Raw genomic sequence first — 14,705 nt, forward strand, 5'->3', positions numbered from 1 at the left:
CTTCATTCTCTCCAGATCTGCACAAAAAATTCTCATTGTCACTACCAGCCTTTAGGCTATATTCAATGTATTTGGTGAGAGCCTGCCTTACTTTTGCACATGTCACTATAATGCTCAAAAAATATTAAAAATTATATCCCATGCAATCCTCAATCTCAAGGAGAAACACAACTCCTTGAGGAAGGAATCCTACACCACAAAACCAAGAGTTGCTGGTCCATGTTATGATTTCTTCGGCAGATTCATCATCAGCTAAATGCTTGAGACAGAGCAGCCTCAACAATACTCTTAAAAGTAAAGCACTCATTTTGCACGATATTTTCAAGAATATGCTGCCATTACTCAGTATTTGCTATCATTTCTGTACACTTCCCCATCTGCCTTGTTGTGCCATCACGAATTCTTTTGTCACACACTTCCAAACAACAAATCTGTCAAATTCTGAAGAGCAGTTAACAGGTGCCATCCTTCAAACATCTGCAATTCTAAAGATGTGTATCAGCATTTAGTTGGAAATATAATTATTTTTAAAGATCGCTTGGATAATACAAAATGCTAGGGCTTTAATGTATGGCAATAGCTTTAGAAACACCTTAAATGTATATCCCACCTTATCAATGGGGGTTCTTAAAGCAACTTTACACAATAAAAAACTTTTATTTAAAAAAGGTATACGCGATTCAAACAACCGTTTCAAATTTAAAATCAGACAAAGGAATTACTAGAAGTTGTCTGTGGAATCAGCATATGTAACTGCCAAATTAAACAACACCAATGACTGTGGTATGAAGACAGGTCATTAGATTTCTTTTGCTCCCAGTTAGTGGTATGAAAGCAGTATATAAGAGGCAGGAGCCACACTACTGCTTTATAGCAGTACTGAAGTGCACTGACAACTGTTGGGGCCCATTGACACATACCATATACTGGTGTCATAGTGCTACATCCTGCTTGGTGTGGCTCCTGCCTCTTGTATACCACTTTCATAGTGCTATATCCCACTTGGTGTAGATCTGGCCATAGTGCATGTGCTGGGGGTGCATGGCCAAGAAGGATTTGCCAGCATGCATACACTGCATCCTTAGGAGCATTTAGGAACAAAGTGTCTGCCATTCCCACTTCACAATTCCCTCTAGGAAATACGTTATGTGACCCTCAGAAAGACACTTCAATGGGTTCCATTAGGTGCATTCCAAAGGAACGAAAGACACCCACAATCGTGAAAATATGAATTATCTTCTATGCCTTCCAAAACAAAAGAAAATACACTGAACAGATAGAAGAGGAGTTCTTAAAGCCTGACTTTAAACAGGAGCCAACAAAGGTCACACCATATACAACGGAAGACAGGAACAAGACAATAGGGCCTTACATTTCTAAATCCAAAAGCAACAGCTATGTGTTTACCTTTTTTTAGGGTCGACTAAAAAAAAGAGAGCTCCGGCTATTGGGTGGTATAGAAATGTAATAAATAAATAAATAAAATAAATAAATCTTACAGAGTAGTGAAGAAGCTTTCAAGTTCTCCTGAACTTTTGGCAGAGGGAGGTGTAGGAAAGAGGGCAGAAGACAAGAGACATGAATATCTAGTTTAAAGTAAGAGTTGTGGGCTGCTCACTACATTTGTTATGTAGGTACCCTTCATTATGAACCTGATGGGGCACTAAAATGTGCAGGAAAGATCATCCACAGGGGTCCTTCTCCGTTAGCCCCTGCCGAAGGAAGTGAGGCAGGTGGCTACTAGGAGGAGGGCTTTCTCTGCTGTGGCACCCCGGCTGTGGAACAAGCTCCCCAGAGAGGTCCGCCCAGCGCCTACATTGTTTTCCTTTCGTCGCCAGCTGAAGACCTTTTTATTTTCTTAGTATTTTAACACCTAATTTAACTTAAATTTAAACTCTGCTGTTTTAATCTCATGTTTTAACCTATATCAATTTTTGCTGTGTGGTTTTGTCCTGGTCGTGCTTTTTATATTGTATTTTGTATTTGTGTTTTTAAATTGTTGGTTGTTTTATTATGCTCTTCATGGTTTTAATTTTTGTGAACCGCCCAGGGAGCTTCAGTTATTGGGCAGTACAGAAATTAAATAATAAATAAATAAATAAATAAACAAACAAACAAACAAACTCCTGAGGGCACTGCTGCCTGCAGAGAGGCCTTTTCGTCAGGCATGCAGGAAAGGGCTTTCTGCTGTGTCTCCCCACATTATGGAATTTTCTCCCTCCAGAATTACAATAGCCCAACACCCTCTTGGCTTTCAGAAAAAGAATTAAGATACATCTCTTTAACCTACCCTTTAAAATTATGTTTAGTGTGCTATTGTTTTAATGTGTTTTGTTTCTGCTTTTATTATTTTATTTAGATTTATTATTTTATTTAGATTTTATTTAAATTATTTTATTTAGATTGCCGGGAAGTGGGGTTGCAAAAAAGGTGGAATAATAATAATAATAATAATAATAATAATAATAATAATAATACCGTATTTCTTTGATTCTAAGATGCACTTTCTTCCCTTATAAACATCTCTAAAATGGGGTGTGTCTTAGAATCACGGGTGCATTTATTATTTCTTAGAATCAAAGCTTTTTTTCTGTTGGTGGTACTGAAATTAGTGTGCGTCTTACAATCGATGGCGTCTTAGAAGCAAAGAAATACAGTAATAATAATACTTTTGGACTTTCAGTTCCTCCTAATGCAAGGTTTTACACTATTGCTGCTTTTGGGTTTATTCTTTTAAAGTGGGCTAGCATAGACCCATGCGATTGCTATCAACGTTTCAAAAAAGTATTATTTATTTGCATCCCTTCTCCATGGGATGATGCCTTGTGCATTTCTGTTTGGAGGTGACAACAGTCTAGCCAAGAGACACCTAAAGCAATGGCTAAAACAATCATGGCTCCACTAACATCAGAACAAGCAAATATAAGGAGTTGTTTAAACAGAAGCATAGCTGTAGAGGCAGATCCTCTTTTAGGAAACTGCAAATATATGTAAGTCAATTCCATTGGCACCAGAAATCCGTACTCACATAACAAATCAGTTCAACATTCTCTATTAGTACTACAGGACAAATAATCATTACCCTAAAGCTGCAAGTAATGAACACGGGGAGCAGCCGAGAAGTGGGGGGGGGGGGAGGGGTAGGAAAAACAAACAAAGTACCCTACCTTTTATTTATGGGTTTTTCATCTTTCTCATAAGGCTTCACAAACCATTTCCCAATGCGCACAAAGTTCCGGTTCATTAGACACCTTTCCACCAGGTTGTGAATTGCTTTGAAAAGCAGAGTACGACATTCGTAGGAAAGGCCATTGTCCCATACCCCATCTTCCTCATCTGCAAGGAAAAAAGAAAAAAGAAAGACAAAAGTTAGCATCAGGCTTCCATTGGAGGTGCAAAGAATATCAAGAAGTGCTGTAAACATTAGTGCTCACTTAAGGGCCACTTCATGCATTACATTTAAGAGTTCACAGAAACATATGAAGGGAACGTATAGTATTATATTGGACCATCTAACCTAGAATTGTCCGTCTGGTGATCAACAACTATCCAAGAGACTCTGGCAGACCTGACTCCCAGACCTTAAACAATCATTCTGTTTAATCAGAGATGCTGCGGATTGGACCTGGGATGTTCTGTATGCAAGTCATGTGCTCTAAGCAACAAGAATACGTGCCTCTCCCCCATTCCACTATCAAATTTTAGATTGTAAGCCCCTTGGGACAGGGACCTGTTTTTTGGGGTGGTGGTGACTGCCACTATTGAGCCAAAGCTGAATACTTAGGTTTTAATAGAAGATGCACAATATCAACAGGAGGCTTCAAAGAGTTTACTAGCTGGTTTGAGCCCAATATAAATTAACACTGGTTCCTGTCTCACTAGAGCAGGAATAGGTTACTTGGTGCCCTCCAGATGCTTTGGACTACAACTCCCATAATCCTGTAGGCTCACTAGGGTTTATGGGAGTTGTAGTCCAACACACCTGGAAGGCACCAGGTTGCCTTACCCCTGCACTGTATGAGAAGGGCCGTCGCTCAGTGGTAGAACACATGCTTTTCATACAGAAAGCCTCAAGTTAATCTCCACAGAGAGCTGGCAAAACTCCTGCCTGAAATCCTGGAGAGCTGCTGCCAGTCAGTGTTGACAATATTGGCCTAGGCTCAGTATAAAGCAGCTTCTTATGTCCCTGAGTGCACCATTTAATTTTCTTATGTAGGAGTGAATGGTTGTCATTCATGAGTAAAAGTACTGCACTTGGAATAGTGCTGGGGTGAGGACACACCCTAGGTGACTTGATCTCCATTGACAGGGAACCTATAGGGCAGAGGTGGGCATCTCATGGCCCTCTGGATGTTTCGGCCTACAACTCCCATCAGCTGTAGCCAGCATAGCCAATGGTGTGAGATGATTTTTGTGAACCGCCCAGAGAGCTCTGGCTATTGGGCGGTATAGAAATGCAATAAATAAATAAATAAATAAATAAATGATGGGAGTTGCAGGCCAAAACACTTGGAGAGCAACAAGTCGACCATCCCTGCAATAGGGAGAGTCTTGTCTCTGACTTTCTAATATCTCTTCTTGATCCTCCCAGAGTGCAGGACACGGAATAACGGGCTCAAGTTAAAGGAAGCCAGATTCCGGCTGGACATCAGGAATAACTTCCTGACTGTTAGAGCAGTGCGATGGTGGAATCAGTTACCTAGGGAGGTTGCGGGCTCTCCCACACTAGAGGCATTCAAGAGGCAGCTGGCCAACCATCTGTCAGGGATGCTTTAGGGTTGATTCCTGCATTGAGCAGGGGGTTGGACTAGATGGCCTTGTAGGCCCCTTCCAACTCTGCTATTCTATGATTCTATGATCTATGCAATATATAGGCTTATCCCAATCCACCCACCAACTGCACAATAAATAAAATTAATAATAATAATAATAATAATAATAATAATAATAAAAACAGTTGCCTAAGAGTATAACTCTGGCCCACCAAGGCTGCAGGTCTAAAAGCTGTGGGTATCCAGTCTTATAAAGGGAACGATGCACAAACATGATGATTTTTTGCCTCAGCCAGGGATAAACACAAGATGGTCATCAAAATATATATATTATTTCTAACTCGTTCCAATACACCCACACAAACTCAAGATATGCCAAGAGCATGCAGCAAGATAAGCTGAAGTCTCTGTGACCTTTACATTTGTCTCCTCAGAAATGAAGGAGACGAGGGTTTATCCTAAGGTTTCTAAGGACGCAGGTAACTACCAGGTCTATATTTCAGAGTAAAGGGCAAAGAATTTCTAGATACCCTAGAGAGCTAGAAGTAGAGAAACAGGAAAACAACAGCACATAGTTATAAACTATGGAATACACTTCCACAAGATGTAGTGATGGACACCAGGTATCCCAGGATTTTTGATCCTGCAGTGATCACATTTGCTTCTAATCATTCTGACGTGGTGTCAGCGACTTCATGGCCCTCACCTTACTTTCCCCCCGCCCCTCACAAAAAAAGTAGTCATAAAACATAATATTAGAAGTAGCTCTCATCCAAAGGAGGAAGCCTAGGTCAATATTTAAATTTGAAACATGTCAAGGGTCAATGTGCTTTACCCCTCCAAGAAGTGGAAAATATAATTAGTCATGAGAAAAACCATTTCAGATGTCCCAGTTGGACACAAGAGCAGTGAAGCCATTCAACTGTATTACAAATAATCAGTTTTACATATTTGAAGCCAAGTGGATTTCCTTGGGTGGTCAAAAACAAAGCAAAAAAAGTAAAGGCACTATTTAATGTCATTTGTAACTGAAAAATAGACAAAACAGTAACTGTGCTAGAGATTTAACTGCGTTAGGCATTTAACTACACAAAAAGTCTATAGTTTCACAGGTTAAGAATATCTATTCTACAACAGAGGTTTCAAACTGCTCCAAAGAGCATGGTTCTCACTGAGAATATCAGTAACAACAGACACGCTTCCCTGAAAGACACCTCGCCCACTACTATGACGTTTCTTTGTAATGCACAGACAAGTTTGGGGGGGAGGGTATTGTAGGGCCTACACAATTCATTTGGGGGGGCAATGAGGCCCAATAGGCCTGGCCAGCGCTCCATGTGTGCTGACTTCTGTCCTAGAACTTGCCCAGAACACCAAAAAATTGCCCTGAGACTCATTCGTAAACAGAGCAAAGGGGACGTGTTCCCCAAAAGCAGAAAAATTGAAACCACTGTGATAAAACTCTACAAGCAAATCAAGTTACAGTAAAATTTGATAGCTTTAGCTCTGTTCCCTCTACTACCCACCCACCTCCCAAAAAATTATTTCCGCTAGGTCAGGGTAGATGCAAAGAATAGAATGCATCCATGAAGAACCTCAGTAGCAGGGCCTCTCTGTAGACACCCAACCTCTAGAAAACTCTCCCTCGGGCAGTTCAGGAGACGGGGAAATGTAGCATCCTTCAAACACTTCCTGAAATATACATTTTCACACAAGCTTTCCCTGGACTGGTTTTTTTTTTAACTTTTAACATTTTAAATTTATTGTATACTTATTGTATTTTATGATTTTAATTGTGCACTGCCCAGAGAGCCTCGGCTATTGGGCAGTATAAAAATGTAATAAATAAAATAAAATAATAAATAACAAAAACTAGGAATCACAAAGCGCAGTTATAATACAAGCCCCACCCACCCATTCCAACAATGTATGTCGGGGAAACTCCCTGGAGAAGTTCTTCCAGTCCCAACCATTCATTTTCCACAGCACTGACCATGCCCACTTATTATTCTCCACAGTCCCTTAGACAGCCTTGTAAATGAGCCCGCAAAAATTGCTATCCAGCAATAAATAAATAATATTAATTTTTTTAAAAACCAGCTTACTGGGTCCTGGCAGAAAAGGGATGAAGATTGTAAGCCTATGCGGCAGGGTCTTGCTTTTTACTGTGTTATCTGTACAGCACCATGTACATTGATGGTGCTATATAAATAAATAATAATAAATAATAATAAAGCTGCATTTCTGCACTGGATGCTGAGGAGAGGTCTTCCCTCCTCGAACACTCACTTGATTTCAATGCTGGGCACAGAGAAGAAATGAAGTACCGGCCCACTCATTCACCTGCAAGGAATTCCTGGTCACCTGTGGCAACCAGGCTAGTGCTTAAATATAAGGCTGACTTAAGAAATGTGTGTGTGTGTGCGCATGTTTAACAAAAGTGCATAATAAAAACACACCCGCTTTCTTCAAAGCCATCTGCAAAGGATTATTTCCCCTGTATCAAACTCAGGCATAAGCAACGTGGGTCTCAATAATCTCAAAGATCCACCAGAAGTATTGGAAAGCAGTTGTTTGAAGTAAAACTGGTTTGTGTAACCTACAATAATGGTTATTTAACATCTATGATACACAACAACCTGCCTGGGAAGGTTTAAAGCTCTGAGTTTCGCAACAGAGCTGTAAGAGAGTCTAAACCATAGGACATTGAGGGGCCATTTGACTGTTCAGTATTCAGGGTCAATGGAACTTGTGCAGATCGTCCATTAACTCATGTGCAGGGGCAAATACCCCTGGTGATGCAGAACGCTGAGTAGCACACATATTCTCTCCTCCAAGTCCTCTGTGAATTGCAGAAAACAAAGGAGAGGGGAACAGGAGGTCTCATGTCACACTGAGCTTTGTAGCAGGCAGTTTTTCTGCCTGTTGCAAAGCTCAGTTTAAGATGAAACCTCCCCATCCCTTCCCCTGCATAGAAGAGCAGCAAGGGGCATTCACTGTTGTGCTTCACTTTGGAGCAGGGTCAAAGCAGCACAAGAAACCTGTATGGCTCTTGCCTGCTCCAAAGCCCAGCATGACATGCGACACACACCCCTTCCCCAAGTCGTTTGAGATGCAATGGTCAGCGGAGAGTGCAAATGGTGGCTGGCTACTGAAACAAGGCAAAATTTGCACGTCAGGTGAGATCCTCCATTCAATAAAGGTGGAATCTCTTAGTTCACACATTCACTTCTACACATGGCAAGCGAGTTGTGATCTCAATGCACACAGAGACACAAACTACCATCCAAGTAGACTCAGCGGAAGGCTGCATACTAACAGCAAAATTCATAATTATCCGAAACAAAATGTTGGATTAAGGGTACGAAAACAATCCTAAACAGACTTACCAGATCACCTCTGCGAGACTTAGTCCCTGGTATTCATGATTAGAATCAGGCAGCAGATTTGAGCAACATGAATTCAACTTCCTACTATGCTACAGAGGGCCTGAGCAAACCACTCCCTGACATTAATACTAACCTACTAAGCAAGGTCATCACGAAGATGAAGATGATTGTGAAATTCTGCAAATTAAAATATGTCAACCTGGAATTGTGAAACCATATGCTGGAACACTGAATTACTAATCCAACCACCGTCTTTAACCATCGTTCACCTTAAAAAGGTTCAGTTTAGTCTTCAAGAGAAAGATGTCCTTTATGAGAAAGCAGTGCAGTCAGCCCTACATAAGCTCTTTATTAAAACTCTTGTTTGCCCAAACTAGATGTCTGTAGGAACATGCATTTCAGGAAACCTCTGCACGACTATAATTATCTGGAGAACACAAGCAAAACTTGATGCTTGCTGTGGCAGCCTATTCAACCTCTGATGAGCACATGGCTCTCCGTAATAATGGAGCAACATACACACAAAGGGAGCGCAGACCCCTTACCGTTAAAGGAATCAGGAGACAAGACTCTCAAAACATAACTACATAATAATGATCTGATGCAATCTAGCAAAATAAAAGACAGAATTATTTCACCTTCAAGGCACAGAATGGACCTAGTGAGATTAAGTTGAAATCAACTTGCAGAAGTGCCTTAAGCACTGATTTAATACACAATTAGTTGGGATGGGGGAGGCATTTAAGAAACATGTTGGAAATAAACTTTTCATCACTTTTTCCTTGTGGTAAATGTATGTGTGTGTACACATACAGATACCATTTTGCAGAATTCAAGTCTTCTGGAAAAATATTAGAACAGTTAGTATTTTTCCAGGCAAGTGATTGCAGAGGCTTTAACCATATTCCAGAAGGCATTTTCTCCACTCTCTTATTCAGCCTTCCCCAATCTGATACCCTCCAGATGGTTTGGACTACAGCTCTCAAGATTCCTGACTATTAGCCATGCTGCCTGGGACTGATGGGAGGTGAAGTCCAAAACATCTGGGAAGGCTGCCAAACGAATGAAATACGCAAACTCTCTCACACAGGCTTACTGACTCACACAGACCTCTGTTTTGAGACATTCTAGCATTTGCTAGTGCCGAGCCTGGTAGAAGGGACAAGCTATAAAATAGTCTCTAAGGTCTGGATAAAGAAAAGGGTTCCCAACTGGAAACAAGTGACAACTTGTTTATAAATATAATTGTTTCAATAGGTGGCAAAATACCATCGCCTGTAACTAACAGATTAACTTTTTTCCTAACTAAAAGGGAGTACCAATATTGTTACAAACTGTTCTGTAAGTACAGCAGTTTGGCTTTTGAAAAAAGGCCGAATTGAAATAAGGGGAACATGTTTTCAGCCCTATAAAATGCACTCCCCTCTTTTGGCTGATTTCACGACACCCAAGTGCAACAGAGTAGGGAACATTGCCTCATTTGCTTGTGCAACGAGAACACATTCCCTCCACTAAAAAAAAACCCTATTAGGAACTAGACCAACGGGAGGACTTTACTTTTCCCTCAGTGATGTCAACTTACAACCAAAACTGATTGGCTGCATTACACAGTGCTCTCAACAAGCTCTCAATTGTCTGGGACCAATCACACAAGGAAGAAACGCGACATCTATGTGGCACAGTTCTTAACTTGACTTGGTCGGCCAATGGGCTGCAGCCATGGTGAAGAACATGAAAGGATTCTGCCACTTGAGGCATGCCTGAACACCTCTTGGGAGAATGCTGTTCCTCAGATCTGCAATAACTAGCTGTGCAACTAGCAAGAACATGAGCTTCCTCGGTGTGTGAGGATTGTGAGCAGCGCTTGAAGCTATTCCCATATATCAAGAACATCTGGCTAGGTCATTTCTCGAGTGGCAAGAGTGGTGTAGTGCAAGGGCTTTGGGTAGCATGGAGGACTTGTGTGAGAAGAGGGAAAATGACATATGCAGTATCACGCCCACTGTGGGAGAAGACATCATCCATTTCAACAACTGGGTTTGCGCAATCATGGAGGGGGACATAAGCCACTGTGGCTTATTTCCTCCTCTGCACGTGTCTGTCACGTACCGAGACTAGCATAATTTCTTTCAGCAGCGCAGGTTGTCGTGAAAACCCAGCAAGGTTGGCTTGTTGCCCATGGGGCTGTTATAGGGTTCTGAGAACTGGCCCAATATCTGAGCTGCCCAAAACCGTTCAGGCTGAATTTCAGTAGTGTTTTGGGGTTGGGCAGGGGGACTATGCCATGAAGGAACAGAGGTGGGCTCTTAACAACGCTTCCTCACCAAGGAGTTTGGACGGCAACCAATCTGTTGGTTGGGGAGGCCTGAAACTTAATGGCAGAGCACAAGATCTCATGCAAAAAGTCCAAGGTTCAATCCCTGTCACATCTCCAGGTAGGGATGGAAAAACTCCTGCCTGAACCCTTGGAGAGTTTCTGCCAATCAATGTCGACAATCAGTGATGGAGCCAAAGTCCAGGCTGCTTTAGCCCAGCGGCCCTCCAAATGACCACCAGAGAGCAGCAGGTAATGAGAATATTAATTGTATTGCTATACCTCCCCACAGCCAAAGCCCTCCAGGCAGGTCACAAAAGCTACTATTTTATAGCTAGTTAACTAGCACCACAATCTAAAATAGTGGCCTAGATGGACCAATAGTTTTGACTCAGTATAAGTCAATTTCCTATGTTCCATTGTCCCGTTGCTGATATGGGTTGTTAGCTCAGCCCCACAGATTTGGGAGGGCGGGAAAAGAATCATGGCTGTGGAATCAACCCACATAGGCTGCAGCAGCCATAAAACGGTCATAAGAACATAAGAGGAGCCCTGCTGAATCAGACCAAGGGTTCATCTTGTCCAGCATTCTATTCACACAGTGGCCAACTAGTTGTTGACCAGGAAACAACAAGCAGGACATGAGTGCAATGGCACATTCCCATCCATGTTCCCTAGGAATTGGTGTACATAGGCTTACTGCCACTGCTACAGAAGGTAGTACACATAGCTATCAGGACTAGTAGCCATTGATAGCCTTCTCCTCCAGGGATTTATCTAATCCCCTTTTATAGCCATCCAAATTGGAAGCCATCACTGCATCTTGTGGAGTCTTTCCTCCCAGGGCTACTTAAGAGTTGAGCTGTGCAGTTCAACCTGCCAGTAACAACTGCTTCATTCCTGTTCTCTTTACACCAATGCCTGAAAGCCTTCATTCAATAAAACTGCAGCCTGAGTTCTATCCAGCTCTGTCTCCATCTCCTGTTCTTCTATCCCATTATTGCAGGCACAAGGGGTGAAACATTTTGACAAGCTAAAACATTGACTTCTCAGATTGGATTTTAAAATTCTAAAATATGCTATATTTATATATCAAATCCAAGCATTGTGGGGTTCTGTTCCCCTATGACGATCATATTTTTGCAGTAACTACCAAGAAGAAAGAATTCTTTCCCGGAACAAATATATAGAGGAAAAAGTTAAGTAGAGAGTTTTGGACACAGCTCATTAAGATGTCAAAAGAGTAAAGAGATAAGAATACTCAAATATTTCTTTTAGTCCTTTTTAAAAGAACTGATCTGATTCACACTTCCCAGATTAAAACATGAGTTAGAATGCAGTTATCTTTTGGTTTTCACACCTCTTTAGAAAGTCGCAACACCTTTCTTAGCTCAAAAACGGTTCCAAAATGTGTACTTTAAGGTAAAATGTAGGTGCATATTTTATGGTAAATTGCATTAAAAATTGCATATTTTGTGGAAGAGTTTTCACACATTTTTAAATTGCAAATTGATGTGGAAACAGTACAGAAACAATTTAAGAATTAATACCTTCAAAACAGACATGGACCATCCCTAACTGAGAGTTCTTAAAAGTGTGGCACACCTTTCCCTAGACAGGCACAAGCCCAATCCAAGGGGAAGGACAAACTCTTCTGCTGAAATTCCCTCTTCTCCACTCCAGATTCTGCTTGGATCTTGGTTGAGCTAGACATTGCCCAGCCACTAAAGTCAAAACTACTGCATCAGCAAGTTGTTGTTTACCCTTGCATAACCCACATTCAGCAAGTTCGCACAACACACCAACCCCTGAGCGAGGGTTGCATGTTCAAAATGGCAGCCGCACACACCGTAGCCTCACTGTGGGTAAAATAACTCACAGTGGGCTGTGGTGTCATGCGAAGAACAGCCCCACTGAGGACACATGTGCATCTATCATAAAGCGAGACCTTTTACTGATGTCCCATTAAAAAGGGAGGGCAAAAAAAGTGAAACAAACGTTTTCTACCAAGCAGAACGGTAGTCGATATTTGCAGCGTTGGCAGTCGATATTTGCAGCGTTCACTATTTGTTTAGCCCCAGCAAGTATGCCAGGTGCTGCACTGAGCACAGAACCGTGACATGGTTCCAATTCAGAGGGCAGACAATCCAAGCGAGGAGCAGAGCAAAGCAAAGGACAATTTGGGGGGGAAAGGGGGCGTTTAAAAGCAGCTACTTGATGTTTACGATTGCTCACATGCAAGGACACACTTTCAGCATGCTAATTCCAGTTTCAGTATTCCAGACTATCTGCGGCCAACAATCAGGGTATTTTTTTCCCTGCTGGATGTGAAGAAAATTGACTCTAGAAGAGAATTTGCAGCAGTGAAACTCACTGCACAGAGGCCTTAATTTTTTATTTTTTAAAGAAGCTATAAACTTGCAAAGGAAGAGGGGGGTAGGATTCATTTTCCTGCCTTTTCTTGTCTGGACTCAACAAATATTAAATAAACATAACTCCAATAGACATTCTAGGCTCTTATAATGCAGTGCAGTATAAGAGCCAAGAAGGTGTAAGAACCAAGATTTAATTTTAAGTGTTCCAACTGTATCCCACAGTGCCTCAATTGCTGTCTGGGCACTTTCTTCACCAGACTGAAAGTGGCTGGTGTGGGTGGTAGCTTATGGAATCTGCAATATCAAGAGCACATGATTTGCAGACAGATGGCTCCAGGTTCAATTCGCCACTCAAAAGGATCTCAGGTAAGGAGAATGGAGCACCCTTTGTCTGGATTCCTGGAGAACTGCCTTCAGTCAGAGTAGAGAAGACTGCTCTGAACTAGATGGACCAACGGTGTGACATAGTATGTTTCATATACTGTGACTGTTCAGGTTTTAACCTTAGGGCTGGCAAAATCCCAACTGCCTTAAGAATTTGATGCTGGCACTTAGCTGATATTCCCCACCCACCCCAGCCCTGATTTCTAGTTGGTAGACATCAATGGGGTTTTCCCCCTAGCCCTGTACCCTCAAAGTTGCCAAAGGAATTACTCAACAAATGGGCACACATTTTTCTTCCAACTGTAAACCATGCCCTGACCTATTAAACAAGTTTTTTTTTGCAGTCTCCTTAACATCAGTCAATATTTTAACAGAAATGTAACTGTTCCATCTTTTTTAATTAAAGCAGTGTCCTTCAATTCTATTTTCAGGGAAACCTTTCCACATCGATTTGTTGGCAAGGAACTCTCACGTGTTGTAAAAGACACTGTGTCATGTTTTGTAGGGTGGGCAGCAAGTGCACTGACCAGGGCTATTGGGCCTGCATGAATCAAGAGTAGACCTGGAAAGTAGCCATCATTTCCCTGTGGCTGTGCATAGCAAGCGCAAACTGATTGTAGTGGGTTTTGCTTTTTGTCTGGATAAAGACAAAATGAATCTGGTAGGAACAAAGTGAAATTTGACTTGAAAATTACTAGAATGCTACAGCATCCAATTGAGTAAAACATAGCACCTTGCTATGATTTAAGAGAAAGGCTACATTAAGTATTTTTAAGCTTTTCCGCTACTCTTTAATCTGTCAAATCCAGGATCCAAATGTCTAACTTGCTTTATAAAAGGCAGCACCAAATAGAAAAATATTTCCAAGAAATAAGCCAATTTCTTCCGTTTTCCCTAACCTCAGAAAAGCATCAAATTGCCAAGAAGTAACAAATCAAGGAACATTTTGAAAACACGGAGAAATCATGCTAAACTTTCAACAGACTTCTGACATTGATTGCAAACAGAGTCCAAGTGTTCTTAGCTACAGCAAACATGTGAGCTAGAAGATGGCAAAATCCAAACTGCACTTTGTACTCTAACTTCCACAAAGTACACTAGCACATAAAGTTCTCTGTAAAGGGATTTATACCCATCAGCTTCTCCTAATTTACACAGTTGAAATTTCTCATTTGATACTAAATAAAAATAATAGGTATAACATCCAGGGTCTTTATTTCAGCACTTTCTTTGAGGTGAGCCCTCTCTTTGGAAGGGCGGATTGATAAGTAATCAGCTGTTGCAGTATAATTACTACACATTTGCAACTTCTGTGTATAACCCAGACCTGACACAGACAAACGCTGCCTGATTTCCTTACCATGGTTAGAAAATCAAGAACAGCTTGAAGGCTTGGATGCTTCTTTCTCTCCCTTACTTTGCACAAATATCCCCCTTGCTCTCATTTTCAGAGCCAACCAGGGTGCATCAC

The 14,705-nt window shown here is 41.4% G+C and overlaps 1 protein-coding gene across 3 annotated transcripts in view; it reads right to left on the reverse strand.

The window, feature by feature from the left end:
- MED13 (mediator complex subunit 13) overlaps positions 1 to 14,705 on the reverse strand; it is a 119,627-nt gene that overhangs the window by 88,238 nt on the left and 16,684 nt on the right. For all 3 annotated transcript variants that reach the window (XR_010026425.1, XM_063146470.1, XM_063146469.1), the window contains exon 3: positions 3,168 to 3,336. Coding sequence is in view for 2 of the 3 variants with exons in the window: in XM_063146470.1 (XP_063002540.1) it covers positions 3,168 to 3,336 (169 nt within the window). In the remaining variant the exon portion in view is untranslated. The remainder of the gene's footprint in view (positions 1 to 3,167; positions 3,337 to 14,705) is intronic.

This window comes from Elgaria multicarinata, chromosome 22, assembly GCF_023053635.1.
Source record: "Elgaria multicarinata webbii isolate HBS135686 ecotype San Diego chromosome 22, rElgMul1.1.pri, whole genome shotgun sequence".
Taxonomy (NCBI): domain Eukaryota; kingdom Metazoa; phylum Chordata; class Lepidosauria; order Squamata; family Anguidae; genus Elgaria; species Elgaria multicarinata.